This window comes from Xiphophorus maculatus, chromosome 8, assembly GCF_002775205.1.
Source record: "Xiphophorus maculatus strain JP 163 A chromosome 8, X_maculatus-5.0-male, whole genome shotgun sequence".
In the NCBI taxonomy this organism is placed as follows: domain Eukaryota; kingdom Metazoa; phylum Chordata; class Actinopteri; order Cyprinodontiformes; family Poeciliidae; genus Xiphophorus; species Xiphophorus maculatus.
The window spans coordinates 15,750,506-15,765,931 of record NC_036450.1 but is presented as its reverse complement, the minus strand read 5'-3'; the positions used below and the strand labels follow the sequence as shown (position 1 = coordinate 15,765,931).

General features: G+C 34.9%; 1 protein-coding gene across 2 annotated transcripts in view; it reads right to left on the bottom strand.

The window, feature by feature from the left end:
• pappa (pappalysin 1) overlaps positions 1 to 15,426 on the bottom strand; it is a 98,222-nt gene that overhangs the window by 68,603 nt on the left and 14,193 nt on the right. For both annotated transcript variants that reach the window (XM_014470501.2, XM_023338560.1), the window contains exons 3-6: positions 11,410 to 11,555; positions 10,844 to 11,137; positions 9,764 to 9,956; positions 9,377 to 9,498 (exon numbers count right to left, since the gene is read on the bottom strand). In XM_014470501.2, the coding sequence (XP_014325987.1) occupies positions 9,377 to 9,498; positions 9,764 to 9,956; positions 10,844 to 11,137; positions 11,410 to 11,555 (755 nt within the window). The remainder of the gene's footprint in view (positions 1 to 9,376; positions 9,499 to 9,763; positions 9,957 to 10,843; positions 11,138 to 11,409; positions 11,556 to 15,426) is intronic.

Here is a 15,426-nt window from a genome sequence, read left to right as displayed (position 1 = left end):
GAGATGCCAAAAAGATTGAGTTATTGGCTGACATTTGTCACTGTGTCTATTACTTAAAATTTGAACTTCTTTTTTATATGGGGACTATGACTTAAGAGCAAAGAAGAAATATAGAGTTGAAGTTCAAATATGAACCATTAATGAAGCAAAAAAAAAAGGGTAGGCATGTTTGGACTACCTTTAAATGTTACTATTTTATACCTCTGGAATACGTGTCTTATTGTGAACAAGAATATGCTTCATCAGGCAGCAAATAACTTGGCTGCAAGGGGTTTGTGGTCAGATTCCTGAAGTCTGGTTTTTGTGTAGAATTACTGTTTATTTGTTTTACTTTGGAGAATCTGGTTCAAGGATTTCATGTATACATACATTTTAAAATGTAGGTATGTAGACATGAAGTGGCCTCTGTTATGATGGGGGGTGAAATTTAACATCCATGTCAAAATCAAACAGGATGTCAGTCAATAACAAAATACTCAGGAGTTGATCTTCAAATCACTTTCAGTCCAGTTCAGTACTGGAATCCAACCTTCCAGACAGAAGTTATTGTCAATTTCTGTTTCGTGATGAAGGATTGGGGAGGACTTGGTAGGACCGGGAGAGGTAGTAAAGCATTGGTGCCCAAAGTGGGTCCTCGAGGGCCGGCATCCTGCATGTTTTAGTTCTCTTCCTGGTTTAACACACCTGGATCAAATGATGGCTCATTAGAAGGCTTATGAAGAACACTGACATGCTGAGAAGATTGTTACTACCACTAGGGAGAGAACTAAAACATGCATGACGCCGTTCCTCGAGGACCGACTTTGGACCACTGTAATAAAGCATCAAGGACCAGCGTAAGGTGCTTTGTTCTTACATTTGTGGCAGTTCTGATGTTCTTAGAAGATAAATCAAATGGGCTTTCTAAATTTTGTCGTCACCTATCTTTTTAGTTTTCAGATTAAACTGCTGAACTGAATTTTTCGTCAGTGCAAGTCCTTTCTTTAAGCTCCTGAATGACTGGTAAACTGTTAGTAAATCTTAGATTTTAATCAGTTAAAATATTTTTAGTAGTCTGCTTTTTTCAGTTGTCTGTAGAAAATAAATTTTGCTGTCATATTGTGGAGGAGAAAGAAGGATGACACAGGAGCTAGGTTCGATCATCTCATTTACTCAACTCCAACTAACACCCACCGAGTAACGGCGCACCGGCTAACATACAAAATAACAGAACATAGAATAAAGCAAAGAATAATGGTACACAGAGTAACAGTAAGTTACAAAAAATCTTTTTATTTTCTTAATTTTTTAAATCCAATCCAGCTGTGAGTGGAGCTCTCAAGTGGTATGTCACAATATTTGTTATTAGACATGTGTAAGTTTCTTGAGCACAGAAAATCATTTGAAAATAGACATTAGCTCAGGGGTGTTTAAATCTATTTTTCTAATGCAAGTGTCCTGCATGTTTCAGATATGCCACAGCTCTAATGCAGGTGACATAAGCAGAGGCTTGGTAATGAACCAGTTGTTGTATTGATTTGTGTGGAATCCATAACATATCTGATACATTCAGGACGCCGACTCTTGAGAACTGGAGATAAACACTCATGCATTCCATTGATTAAAAATATATTTAAGTCTTGATTTCACTGATTACTAGCTGGCTGATTCTTTGTATCTTTAATTAGAGTGGCATTTGTTTCTGATTGTAATTAAATACTTAAACTTGAAAAAATCTACCAAAATCAGCATGTATTTCTTTTTATGATAGAGATCGCTCAATGAAAAGGTCACAAATTCATCTTTCAGATTGATTTGGACAGTCTGGGATTGTCTGTGGGAGAGATTGGCTCATAACAGTAAAATTTGAAAACATAGCTTAATCTCACCATAGTTATCATTGCCTTGTTTGTGCTAGACTTGCCCAATGCTTCTTCCACACACCTCAGCTCTCTTTGATAATAACACCTCCCCCGTTTCTGGAGTCATTCAGGCACAGTCTGTAAATGTCCAGGTTTTCACTTGTGCCGTGTTTGATCATTGTGTTAAATGTCACTTATGTTGCTGGTTTTTGTTCTGTTTGCATGAATGTGCTCACAGTTAAATCACTAATAGCTGGGCAAGATTATTAGAGATGTATTACTATATAATAATTTAGATATTATGAACCAAATTACAGGTTTCATTCAACCAAGACTTTTGTTTCTGTTTGGAAACTAATTCTTGGATTTTTATTTGGTTTTGTTTTTTTGTTTTTTTTAAATGGCATGTTTGAAATTATTTACACTCTTTACATTCTCAATAAAAAATAATTAGCTTCATTCTCAATAAAAAATAATTAGCAATATGGGAATCAAATGCTTCTCATGACCCCGGAACATCTTGTTTCATGCTTCCACTGGTGTTTTGAACATCAAGTTTAAAAAGCCTCCTTGCATTTACTCTAATATTGCGCTTCCTCCACAAATTATCTACCAGTTTGAAGTTGAGGCCCTGACTAGGCCAATTCAAAACAATAAAATGACTTCCGAAACATGAAATATTTCTTCCAATTAGAACAAATATGTTGGTCAAATTAGAGCACTAAACTTTAAACCTAAACTTGCCACAGGTAAAAGTACATTTAGAGACTTTTTTATTTTTTTCTAACAAATACAAGGTTCATAAACCTATTGCTGCCAGAATGAAGTATGCATTTGTGTTCTTTTTTTCCCCACCCTATAGCATTTGGTTCAATAATATATTGTTCATGTCCAGGTGAAGAAGATGAAGGTATAGATAAGCAGTAAATATTAAAAACAAAATGTTCAAGGCAGTTGGCATTATCGTTTCTATTATAAAAAAATGCCTATATCTTTATATGCCTTTATAAATGTAAAACAATTGTGTGATGACTTGGGACTGAGGATGTGTTTAAGTTGGAGTTAATTTTAAATATATGCAGAAATATAGCCCAGATCATTGAAAATTAATTCCAACTTAAACACATTTTCAGTCCCAAACTCATCAAACATTTGTTCAAATCCTTTAGAGTCAGTTTTACCACACTGGTGATTAGCAATTATGTAAAAGTTGAAGAATGGATAAGATATGTTCATGCATTTTTGTATTGGGAGTAGGAAAACTCACAGCACTGACCTTACAGCCAAAGGGCACTTGACCATACTTTCCAATGTATTTTTAAACTTCTTTTAAAAATATTCAGCAATATTCTTTTATGTTAACATCATGACAAATACTGCTTAATGTATAAACAGCAAAGTAAAATTACTAATACCTGTTGGACCACTACCCCATTATAAACCAGTCTGAAGAGTGGAAAGGATAAACAGAATAAGAATATGTCCGGGCATGCACACTTCATGCTTTCTAAGAAGTGTCTGCTTCTAGCTCTCACTGTCTATGACTCACTGTCACACACTGTTACACTCTTCCTCACTTAGAAGACAGACATCAACCCACTCCAACCTTTAGCATGAACACAGTCATAAATAAAGACACTTTGCAGACACACAAAAACACTTTTTAACTGTAAAAGACACTAATGCTTGGATATCATTGCCTTGCTGCATCAATATTTTGTGATACATTAATAGCAGTCAACAATCGCATCCAAATTAACATAGATTTGAAAAGATTGAATTAAAATAAAATAAAAAATTTGTTTGTTTTCTTGTGAAAAAACAAACATTATGCTGAGATCATTTTTGTTTTACTTTGGTTTCATGACGTATACAAAGTCAGTGAGAGAATATGGTCACTGCTAATTAGCGTGGTTACTTATAGTTGTATACACACAAAATGTCACCATGAAAAGAAAAGGGTAGTTGCCATTCCTGGTAAATAAATCAATAACTTGTGTAGTTTGCTTATTTCCAAACAACAAATCTTTAGCATGTTTGAGGTTATTTCACAGAATTGGTAAGTTAACAGTAAAACAAATGCAGATGTTAAAGCAAACATGGTAAAATTTCATTAGTGTATTGGTATGGTAATAGAATATCAGCATGTTGACAAAAAATATGGTTGTCATTGCTGTCCAAAATGATAAAATAAACAGTTTCTTAAGAGCATGTAGTTTTGCACACTTTGTATGCAAAGGCAATTCCACACAATTCCCTGACACTTGGCTTCACACAAAACCAAACATACAAATTTTCTTCCTTATTCAACTTCAGCAAGGGTTTCTTTCATTAATGCATCTTACTGTTACCCTGGGGGAAAAAACAGCCAATTGTGTTACGCTTTGCTTAATACTAGAGGGCCTCGACCATCTGCTATTAGGAAAATTATTACTTGCTGGATTGACGAAGTTATAAACAAATGAATCTGATTTTACACAATCATTACCGTTTAGCTGTTACATATTTAATGGGCACCTTGATGAAGTATGCATACACTTTAAACAACCCCATGGAGAGTATGGTCATGGCATCTTTGCCAGCAATAAAATGTCTTAAACATTCTGACCTTAGTTGCTCAACATTTTCAAGTGTGGCCAACATGGACTGACTGGCTTTGTTCACTTCTTTTGCTGCCATTGCCAAACTACTGTACAACCAAAGACAGACCACATTTCTAAAACAGTGCAGAAATTTGATGCCATTGTTCACAACTCCTGTTTGCTTATTGGTATAGTTGCTGACTCTGTTCTGGAGTCTGCCAGACTCCAGCTGGAGAAATCAAGTTTAATGGGGGAAATCCCAGACAGAGCACTGAAGGGAAATGAGGACCAAATGAAATTGCATAGGAAGGCAATGCCCAGGGTATCTTATAGTGGAAACCAGTCATTAACTTAGACTCTGTGTGACTTTAAATCAGACTTAGCGTTTCTCTTTTCTAGGTTACTAAACCTTTAAACACTTTGGAAAAGTATACATAATGATGACATGGTTTGTAAGCTTCTGATTCACATCATTTAAGTAAAGTGGAAGCCCACCTGTGAAGTATTTTAGGGCAACACTTCTGGCATACTACTTCCTTGAAGAGAACTATTGCTTGAGTTACCATGTTCATCTGTTCACCAGATGAAAGGCATAAAAGTGTTTAGGTGCAACAGTTATTCTCATTGAAATACTTGTTGGTCCTCCAAATGAACAAGGATTCCAAGCATATTAGTTTAAAAGCTCTTAAGGACAACAACAAAGGGCAGACCTATAAACCTGATTTTCACACCAGTTCTGCCTGGAGGATTGGGCCAACATTCCAGCAAACTATTCTTCAAACCATATGGAAGGATAAACAACAGGCCAAACAGCTGTTTAAGTCATATATGTTTATTTTGCAGAAACAATTTTGGTAATTATAACTGACCTGAAACAGGAAGTGCTTTTTCTAGTTTATTATCAAACATAAATGATAATCATTTATGTGTTATTATCAAACATAAATGATTTTTATGATCTTTATTTTTTCACTATATGAACTTATCAGCCTAGATAAGTTTATTATGATACATTGATTGTTTTTGCACCAGTTTGCATTTTAAACGTACTGTGTTTTAGAATTAAATTTTGATTTATTTTCCTGTTATTCCTATACTTTAATCGTATTGTGTTTATTTTATTGCTATGGAGAGGTCTTAATGTTTTAAGGAGACTCGTTATGACTAATAGTTAACTGTACCGGCACACTTAAAGTACTGGTTAAGATAAAGTTACAAATGTAGTCAGTGTTTGCGGACATTAATCCAGTTAACAAAAAAAACTTAATTTGTGTCATCAAGTTGATTGTCAGAATCAACAAATTATGTTAAATTAATAACAAATCACATTACGTTTGCAGCTAAAAGCAACTAAATTCTGTTGTTTCTTTAAACTTCAGCATTGTTTCTATGGTATTCTGGTTACTTCATTCTGTAACTAATTACTGGAAATACTTTTTGAGTACCATTGTGGTCAAGTACTGTCTATAATGCACAAAAATCTGACAGCACTCAACTAATAACTAACTGAGTATATTATAATGTATAATTATATTATATTCAGTTAGTAAAAGAATAAACATTTTAAACCCACCTTATAGTTTCAAACTAGGCCTCAGTTACAAATTATACAAATATTTATTGTGTGATTGCAGGATTTGCCAGACTCATGTTACTTTTTGTCTTGCAAGTTGACCTGATCAAGTGCTTATTTCAAGATCGGTTTGTCCTTGATTCAAGTCCTTGTTCTATCCAATCATATCCTGCTTCGTTATGACCACACTGCTGTTTTCCAGTTAGCAATCCTAGACATGTCATATATTTGTCATTTAAATATGGAAGTAGACACACATGTGTATTAGATATGTAAACTTCAATATGCTTATTTTGTAAATAAGGTGATGTCAGTGGTCAGTGTTTTTTTGGTTTGGGAGTATTTGAGTATGTACTCTACAGAAATGTCCAGTGGAAGTAAGTAAACATGTGACACATTTGCAGCAGAACAGCAGCTGTTTATCCAGTAGAGGCTAGAGCAAGGAGAGAGATTCATTCCAAGAGGGGAAATAGAGCACAGTTTGTGCGCATACACACATGCACACGCCCACAACATGTCAGACATGTCCAGACTTGCCTGTGGTACACACGTTCTACTTACTCCAAAGGCAACATTATCAGATTTACATAAAAATATGTTTTGATTTTGAGGTGCTGACACTTTGATTTGCATAGAAACAGGTTTACACTCGATTCTGTGAAGATGTACAGAATCGAGTACTTGCCAAAGGAGTCTCGCAGGCAGGGATATTTCATGAGCAGCAGATTTGTATCTATTTAGTTGTGGATATTGTGATGACCACTAACATTTTGCACATTTTACACTGTACTTTAAACATCATATTAATTTGATCTGTACCCCTAAACAAATTACAGCTACTGCGGTTATGGTTACAGCTTCTGTATTATTAATCGAAATAACTTGAATTATAATTACTTGCATATTTTATGTATTCATGTTAATGTCATTTATTTGTGAGTCACTCAGTTTTATAAAGTTTATAACTGTCCTGCTTACAGCTTAGGTCTTTATTTTGGTTTAACACCCCAAAATTATTACTAGCCCACATTTGGCCCTCTTTTGGACACAACCCTGCTGAGAAGTCTTAAGGAGGCATTTAATATAAACATTTATATTGAAGCCTTAATACCTTTAAATATTCTGAATATGACACATTAAATTAGAACTAACTTAAGGGTCAAACACAGACTGATAAATATCATTATTAATTCAAACTCTTAATGGTTCTGCTTTGCTTCCATTTCTGTGCCACTGCGAGGATGTTTATCAACAGCAGGGACTGGTAAACCAGTCCGAGTTCAGAGGAAGATGGATGGTGCTAAATAAAAATATATTCTTGAGCAAAACTTGTTTCAGTCTGTCAGTGATTTGAAACTAGGACAGAGGTTTACCGTTTAATTAATAGAACAATGACCCAAAATATACTGTTTATACTGTATATAATGGTTTAAAGGTAAATGTGTAAATGTATCGGAATGACCCAGTCAAAGCCCAGACCTCAATTCAAGTGAAAATATGTTGTCAGACTTGAAGGTTGGGGTTCACCAGCAGAGACCGTCTAACTTGAAGGAGCTGGAGCAGTTTTATCTTTAGGAATGGGAAAAAATCCCAGTGGCAAGATGTGCAAGCTCAACGAAACGTATGTAAAGTGGCTTGTAGGTGTAATTTCTACAAAAGTTGGCTCCACAAGGTAATGAATTTCAGGGGGTGAAAATGTATACACAGAGGAATTTTATTATTATTATGTTGTCCTAATTGCTGTTTGCTTCACATTAACAAGAAAAATAAATGTTCAAAGTTGTAGGCCTGTTCCATAAATGAAAAGATACAAACCCTAAAATAATCTATTTTGATTCCAAGTTGTGTGGAAACAAAACGCAGAAGAAGCCAAGGGGATGAAAACTTTCACAAGGCACTGCATATATAAATAAAAACGGTATATAAATAAGAAATTCCTCCACAGCATTTTAAGAGTTGTTAAAAGAAATGCATTTTTTTCCACCAATGATGGTAAAACTAGTTTCTAGATTGAGGGGCAATTACTTTTCATACCAAATAGGTTGGGATAGCTTTAATAAACTGGATTACTTACTTAGGTCATACATTCTAAAATACAACTTTGTTTGATGATTGAAGTGAAACAAAAATGGTAGAGAATGGAGCATTCTCTACCATGCACTTCTGTGTACATATCAACACTATGCATGTTGTAACATAAACACAATATTTGCCACGTCTAGGAAAAACAAATTATATGCCTAACACAAGTGCCAGAAGACATAGATCTCTAAAACGTTTTAAGATTTGCATTTATTGTTTGAAAACACCATGTGTTCCAAGCTTAGGTTGAGGACATGCAGGTATCCATCTGTGTTCATCTGAACTAAGCAAAGAAATGTGTGTATTCAAACAGTACGGGTTGACATGTGTGCATCCTTCCAAATGGCTAGTTGTGCAAATAATTTAGACAAGATGTGCTTAAATAAAATTCTAGATAAAAACAAAGCAATTAAAATTTAAGAGGCATGTCTAAAATATGTCTATATTTTATATCGACCGAGTTTCTAGATGTTTTGTCTATTTGAACTTTTTTTCTTTCTTTTTTTTTTTGCAAGGGACCAGTACATACCAAGACACCAAAGAGATTTGTGAATTGCTATCATGTGCCAAGCTCACTACTGTGTAATACAGGAATGAACCCTGAAGTTTCGTGACTGCCAGCACCAAAGAGGTCTAGCGTTCATAATAACAAGTGAATCATTGCTGTGTTTTTTGTGCAAAACTAAAGTGATGCACTTTGCTTGTCGGAGCACATAAAACCTCTGTTGCTAGTTGCATGCAGCACAAATAAATGTGTTTCCAAACACAGGATTTTAAAAGCTGCTTTAACCCAGACCAGATTCATCCCAATGCTCCTGCTTGGGTCTCCATAGTGGAAAATATCACGTATGCATCAGACATATTTTTCTAAACACATTTCTTTAAAGCCTTGTGTTACTGTCTATATCTGCAGTGTAAACTGATTTATTTTTCAAAGTGTTTTGAAATATTTATTACAAACGTCTCTGATCCTTCACTGCCCAAAAGTCATGAATCCAATGAGTCATCATTTTGGGTCTGAGTCAGTCCACAAAATTTGTGTATGCCATATTAACTCAGAAATCCAACACCAGATAAACCTCAAGTCATGTAATCAGCTCTTAAAGGGGATGTTACTTTGCATTTATACAATGTTTGCTTTTGAACATAAAATTGGCAAAACAGTTCAAGAAAGTGACTCACATCTGTCATCTATTGGTAAGAATATTTAATGAATTTTCCAGACAGGCGTTCATGTTTAGCCAAAAAGCAACCTTTCAATAGTAAAACTTTCATGGTATGTAACGTGAAAAACATACCTTCAGCTTCTCGGGGGGACCAGTGTCCCGAAGGGTCGCATGGTCTTGGAGATGAAGAGTTGGAGGCATACTGCAGTAGAACTCTCCCCTCAGTACATTTATCACATGCTAATCCCACTTCTCTAGGAAACCAATAAGCAAGAACAAAAAACAACTTAGATGCAGATCAAAAACACCTCAAACACTTAAACACAGTATATGTAAATATAGTAAGAATAGTAAATATGTGACAAGTAGGAGGTTAACCAAAAGGTTTTCTTTGCAAATGTTGGCCCATATTAAAGACACTAATATTAAAATACATTTCTATCATCGGAAATCAATTTATAAAATTAAAATTTGTAACCTCATTACAAATGTTAACCTTTGGGCAGTAGTTTGTTTCACCTGTCGTAGAAGTGTCCAGTAATTGGTGGAAACCATTCCAGGGTAACAGAATTGTGATGCTGCTCAACAACATGCGGTGCCATCACCACTGGAGGAGATTTGAAGCTTGTTTGCCATTTCTGGTACACAAGATCCAAGTAGCAGTGCATCCTTGCCACCTGGTTCAATGTGAATGAATTTGTACAAGCATCATCTGAGGATTAAGAAGGAAGTTCATGAAGGTGAGATTTTTCAACAATCATCACAATTCTGAAGTAAAAAGAAAATTACACATGGTTTTTAACAAATAATTTTATTTTATATTTTTAACAAGTAGAAATCTGAGAATTGCAGTGAACATTTACATACACCCCAAATTACTTTATTGATTCTAAATAAAATCCCATAGAAATGGTTGCTTTAGAAGTCACCATATAGCGGCGAAATACAACTGAAGGCTTTATCTTTTCAAGCTTGAAAAGATAAAGTATATTTTTATTGTGAATAGAAGAATTCACAATTATGTAAATATGCATGACTTTGTTTTGGTCTATCACATGAAATTAAAGTGAAATACACACCTTGAGAAAGCTTGAAAAGCTTGGCAGTGACAATTCTATTATAAGACAATGTGTTATTGCTCATCAAGAAATATGTTTATTTTGAATTTCCTTCCAGAACTAAATTTCAAAATAAGATAGCATAGTAGTCTCAGTATGATATTTAAATAAAAGTGGAAGCATGAAATTTTTGCTAATTGTTATTATAAAACGATCTTTTGTTGTTAAAAAAAAAGAAAAAGGAAAAAGCATTAAGTCATTCTAATGGCCCATGTCACATGAGTAAAGATACCCATCTGTTTATATTTAGCATTATATCACTTTTTCCAAGGATGAGAAAAAAACTGGCTGTAGTATAAATCAAGAAACATAAAAGTGTGTCCCTCCTGCTGAGTTTTTTCAGTGCTTTTTCTAAGTAAAATTCCACATATGGTTTGGTATTCACATATACTCATCAAATGCCACTTTAGTAATCTTTTTCAGTTTAGCTGTAAATTTGAAACAAGTTAAAAGCAGAATCCATGAGTGGATCCAAGCTCACCTGTATAGCTCATGTAGTTGTTGAAAGGGGTATGCGTGAAGTGCTGATGGCCGCAGGTCTCATTGCCTGGTTCAGGATCATTGCACTCTTTACACTTTGGGGTGGGATTGGTGTCAGCACACAAGTCTCCGGTCTCCATTGAGGGTTCAGTTTCCAAACAAGCATCATTGCAGGAGTCAATCTCTGATACACCTCGAAATACATGGTATAATCCAAGGCTATGTCCAATCTCATGGACCATTGTGTCAGTGTGACCAAATGTTCCATAAAAGGAGGGATTCAGCACAATTCCACCTATGTAAAAAAAGAAAAATAGGGAAAAGCCTAATAATGTTTGTATAAAACAAGAGTCTCTATTCTTAATGTCTTAATTGAGACAGTGAATTATTAATAAGCTCCCCTAGCTACAATATCATTCTAACATGATAACTGTGTAACTGTGTTACTGTGTTAAAATCAACAATCTGGGAAGTCCATGGGACATGTGCATGCATTTACTGTAATGTGGTGCATGTGAGTGTTCATACGTGCATGAATGTGTGTCTGTGGTTTTGTTTATTTTTTACCCAAATGTGTAAGGGCTTCTTTGTCCCAGGGCCAAGTGGCAACCCCTGCCAGGTCCTCATCAGACGAATTGGCAAAGAAGACATTCAGGTGAGTCGACCCATCCAAACGTAGAATCTCTTTCACTTCTTTCATATCCAAAAAGGCTCTAGAAAATACAGTCAAAAGGGAGTGGCAGAAAAAGAGATTAGTTGACAAGAAAGTAATCATTAAAAATTAATAAAGAAGCTACTTAGTTATATTGTGTGACATAAAAGTAAGTATCTGTTCAGATTTGGATATTTTCAAACTTTTGTTAAAGGTTTTTAGTTCTCTGTTGTTTATGGTATAGTTTATCAAAGATTTTAAAGATTTTGTACCAATTGGTGAGACAAATATCTGCACTCTTACAGACTCTATCTTCCAAAATGTCGCTGAGGGTTTAATAACAATTAATTCCAGAATTTCCGAGTAAACAGGATGGAAGGATTTGCAAACTGTCCAGACCTTAACCCCATTTTACACTTGCAGCAAACTGACTTATAACAAATGCTGTTTGAAGAATGGTCTACAGCAGTGTGTGACCAACCTGTTGACCAACATTAAGAGAAAGTGCCAGTTTGTTATGACTGTGTATGCCTCTCCCATGCACTACTCAGGCTCCTGTTTTTGAATGAATAAATTACTGAATTGCCATTCTTCTTGCTTCTTCAAAGTTCAATTGTAATCTACAATACAGAATTCCAAAACAAAATAAAGAAGAGTAAATAGCATAATGATCTATTTGGCATCAACAGAGAGGAGATGACATTTTTACTACAAATCACAATGCTTTCCAACAAAAAAAAGCATGGTCCCTTGTGACATTGTAACATATTTTATTTCTCTGCAGTAAAGCTTTAATTTCCCTCTTTACATCTATCTCAACATTGCATCTCAACATAGTCTTGACATTTGTATTCTGAAAGCACCCCAGCTCAGCCTGACTCATACAATTCACCCTGAGACTTCAATTGTTGTTCAGGTAGTCTGATGTTTTCCAGTTCATGACTTAATGCTTTGTATGAAGCCCTGAGAATAGAAAGGGCAACAGTAATGATTGCAATCACTCAACAAAATGAGATCTTCACAGTAGTAAAACTGTCATTCATTGACACATTTTCTCTGAGTCTGGCTGGTGGTCCTGGCAAACAGAGTCAACAAGATCAGTCTTCTTGGAATAGCTTGGAAATCGGTTGCACATGCTGGAGTGCAACCGGTTGTTTATTCTTTTTATCTGGTTTTGTGAAAGCTTTGGAGACATACATTCTGTAGATAAAGATAGATGACCAAAAACAAAACACCATAAATTGGCCTCATCCTCACAAAATAGATCTTCTTCTAATGTTTTGACCTAGTTTATTTGGCCCACTTGCCTGCCTTTTCATTTTGTGCTCATATTTTGCCTGACCTCATAAGATTGTGTGCATTGAAGAGAAACTCCAGTTTCTTCAAATAAAAAAGCAGAAGAGGTGATTCATCAACGCTGATTCTGTAGTTATACCTGCTCTGTCTGATGAAACAGTCTGGCACTGAAACATACTGCATTCTACACTGAAACAAATTTATATGTTAATTAACAATCAACAAATCCTTAAGAAAGGGAATATAGTAGTAATAACAAGAAAAACAAAGTCTGCAGACAATAGAATTTATCACAGTTTAACATTGATTGAAAACATGTTTTATTCCATTCTTGCTTTGTTTTTATCATGAGCTCAATTTGTACTTTGATACAAATTATAGACAGATTTGACTTTGTATTGTAACATGTTTAGTGTTGCTCAACATAAATTTGTTATAGTGAGTGTTGATTTTGTTTAACTCCATATCACTCCTTCTTAAGTGGGCTCAAGTAAATACAGAATAAAAGGATTTGTTTTCAAAGATTTATACTTTTGTGTGAGTCAGCTGATCCAGGAATGTACTCTTTATATTTACCTCTACTCTCAGCGGCTGAAATAAGATATGTGTATGAGTTATGAACTGCTACAAGCTTGCGAGTTGTAGATTTTCACAAAATTCAAGTCTGATTTTGACTTATGAATAATGACTCTGTGATGCATAAAGGCCAGAGGAAGAGATTTGACATCTTGTAATTGGAACGCTAACTTGCTGAGCACTTCAAAAGTTTTTTTCTTTTCCACTTTTTGTATGACATTAATTGTAACCTATTTATGACTGTTATAGAAACCCCTGCAAAAAAGGCACTAATATAATTTCAGACTTTTCATAAACATTTTAATTTGTACTAAGATAAAGATCAATGAAGTTGAAGACACATACATCCAAACAAATTATCTGGATAATATAGACATTAAAACTTAGGATCTGTGACTTATTTGGATAAATACACATTATTTCTCATTGCAATCTGGCCTTTGAGTGAAGTGTTTATTTCGATAATAAGTCCTTCAATAAATGACTATACAGTAATCACTGGTAATAATTTACTTCATTGATGGGAACACAAGACCTGGGAGGACAATTTAATTTTAATGACAATGTTGCATTTGGGACTGCTCACTTTTTTTTTTTTTTTTCAGTAAACACATTTACCAATCGTAAAATCTCACATGGTGGTTTTTAAAACAGCAAGAACTAGGAGGAAAAAAGGAGATGAGATGAATTAATTCCATCTGGTATTCAATCTGTCCCACTGTGTTTGATGATTTCCTCATTGCAGTAAAAACAATTACCATTTTCATTCCGTTAGAACATTGAGACTATCTGACGCTATGGCCCAACACAGTGCAAGTTTGCCTTCTATGTGAACACAAACACCTAAGATTTGACCTTTCGCATACATTTAACTGCTTGCACCAAATCTTTTCAAAAAGGCTACGCTGTACTGTTAGATTTAACCAGACCAGCCTCTAATCCTATTCCAATGACATCTTGAATCAGTTTGGGGTGTTAGACTGTAAAAACTTGCTTTACTGGTTACAAGCACTTTGAATAATGTGTTAGGATGCTAATTTAATGGTGGAAACTAGGGTTAAAATACTAAATGTCTAACTAGACCTAATGCCAAAGTCATAAAGATCCTCATCTTTTAAGCTAGCAAATAAACTTTGGGATTTTGTTCTAGGGTTAATTGGACAGAAAAAAGAGATTTTATTGTAAATGTTTGTGACTTCTTCAGTCATTATTTTGTTTAGTAAAAAAAATTGTTATCATTTCAGAACAAAGCTTACGTGTGTACATTTTCTTTAAAAGTTAGCCAGGCAATTTGTATTCTTATGGTAAGCTAGCATATTAAGTTGTGAGTCATAACAGCATTGTAAAGATTTTTTTTTTTTTTAATTTTCCAGAAAAAATGGGGTTAAAAAAGTTTGATTGTGCCTCATAAAAGAATAATGTTAAAATGACATGCCTCGTGAAAGGTGAGCATGCCCCATTACATAAAGTTTGGATGGAAGGTACAATATATAGTACATGGTCATAGATCTGTGCAAAAGCAACAGTAGCCTCAATGGGGTGTGGTCTAAGAGGAGAGGGTGGGAGAGACGGGGGAGAAAGCAGATAATATGAGGTCTCTATTCCCAATAATTTGAGGAATTTCGTTATTTCCTCAAAAAATATTTGTCCAGAGTTTTTGGACATGCATGTCAGGGGAATGGGGTCAAAAGGTTTGATGCTGAGATGATTGAGGCAGCAATGAATGAAAGGAGCATTTCTACTTTGAGGTCAACATGGATCTAATATTTTCTGTTTCATTAGCACCCAGGTGCCTGCTACATGCAAGAAGCTATTCAAGGAAACACAGTCCTAAGGTTAAGCCTTTGGGGTGGTAGAGAGAAAAAAAGGAATACAAATTCCTTTTGGACATCTGTTCCACGTTTTTGAATAGTGTATTTGGGGAATTTACCTTACACCGCTACTTAAGCAAATAAAAATGTCATTGTTAATCTTCGCACAATCACAACAGTACAGATATTTTGAAAATCCAGTCTTTGTATCAACCTTCTTATCCAGACCAACAATCCCTTATCTGCTTC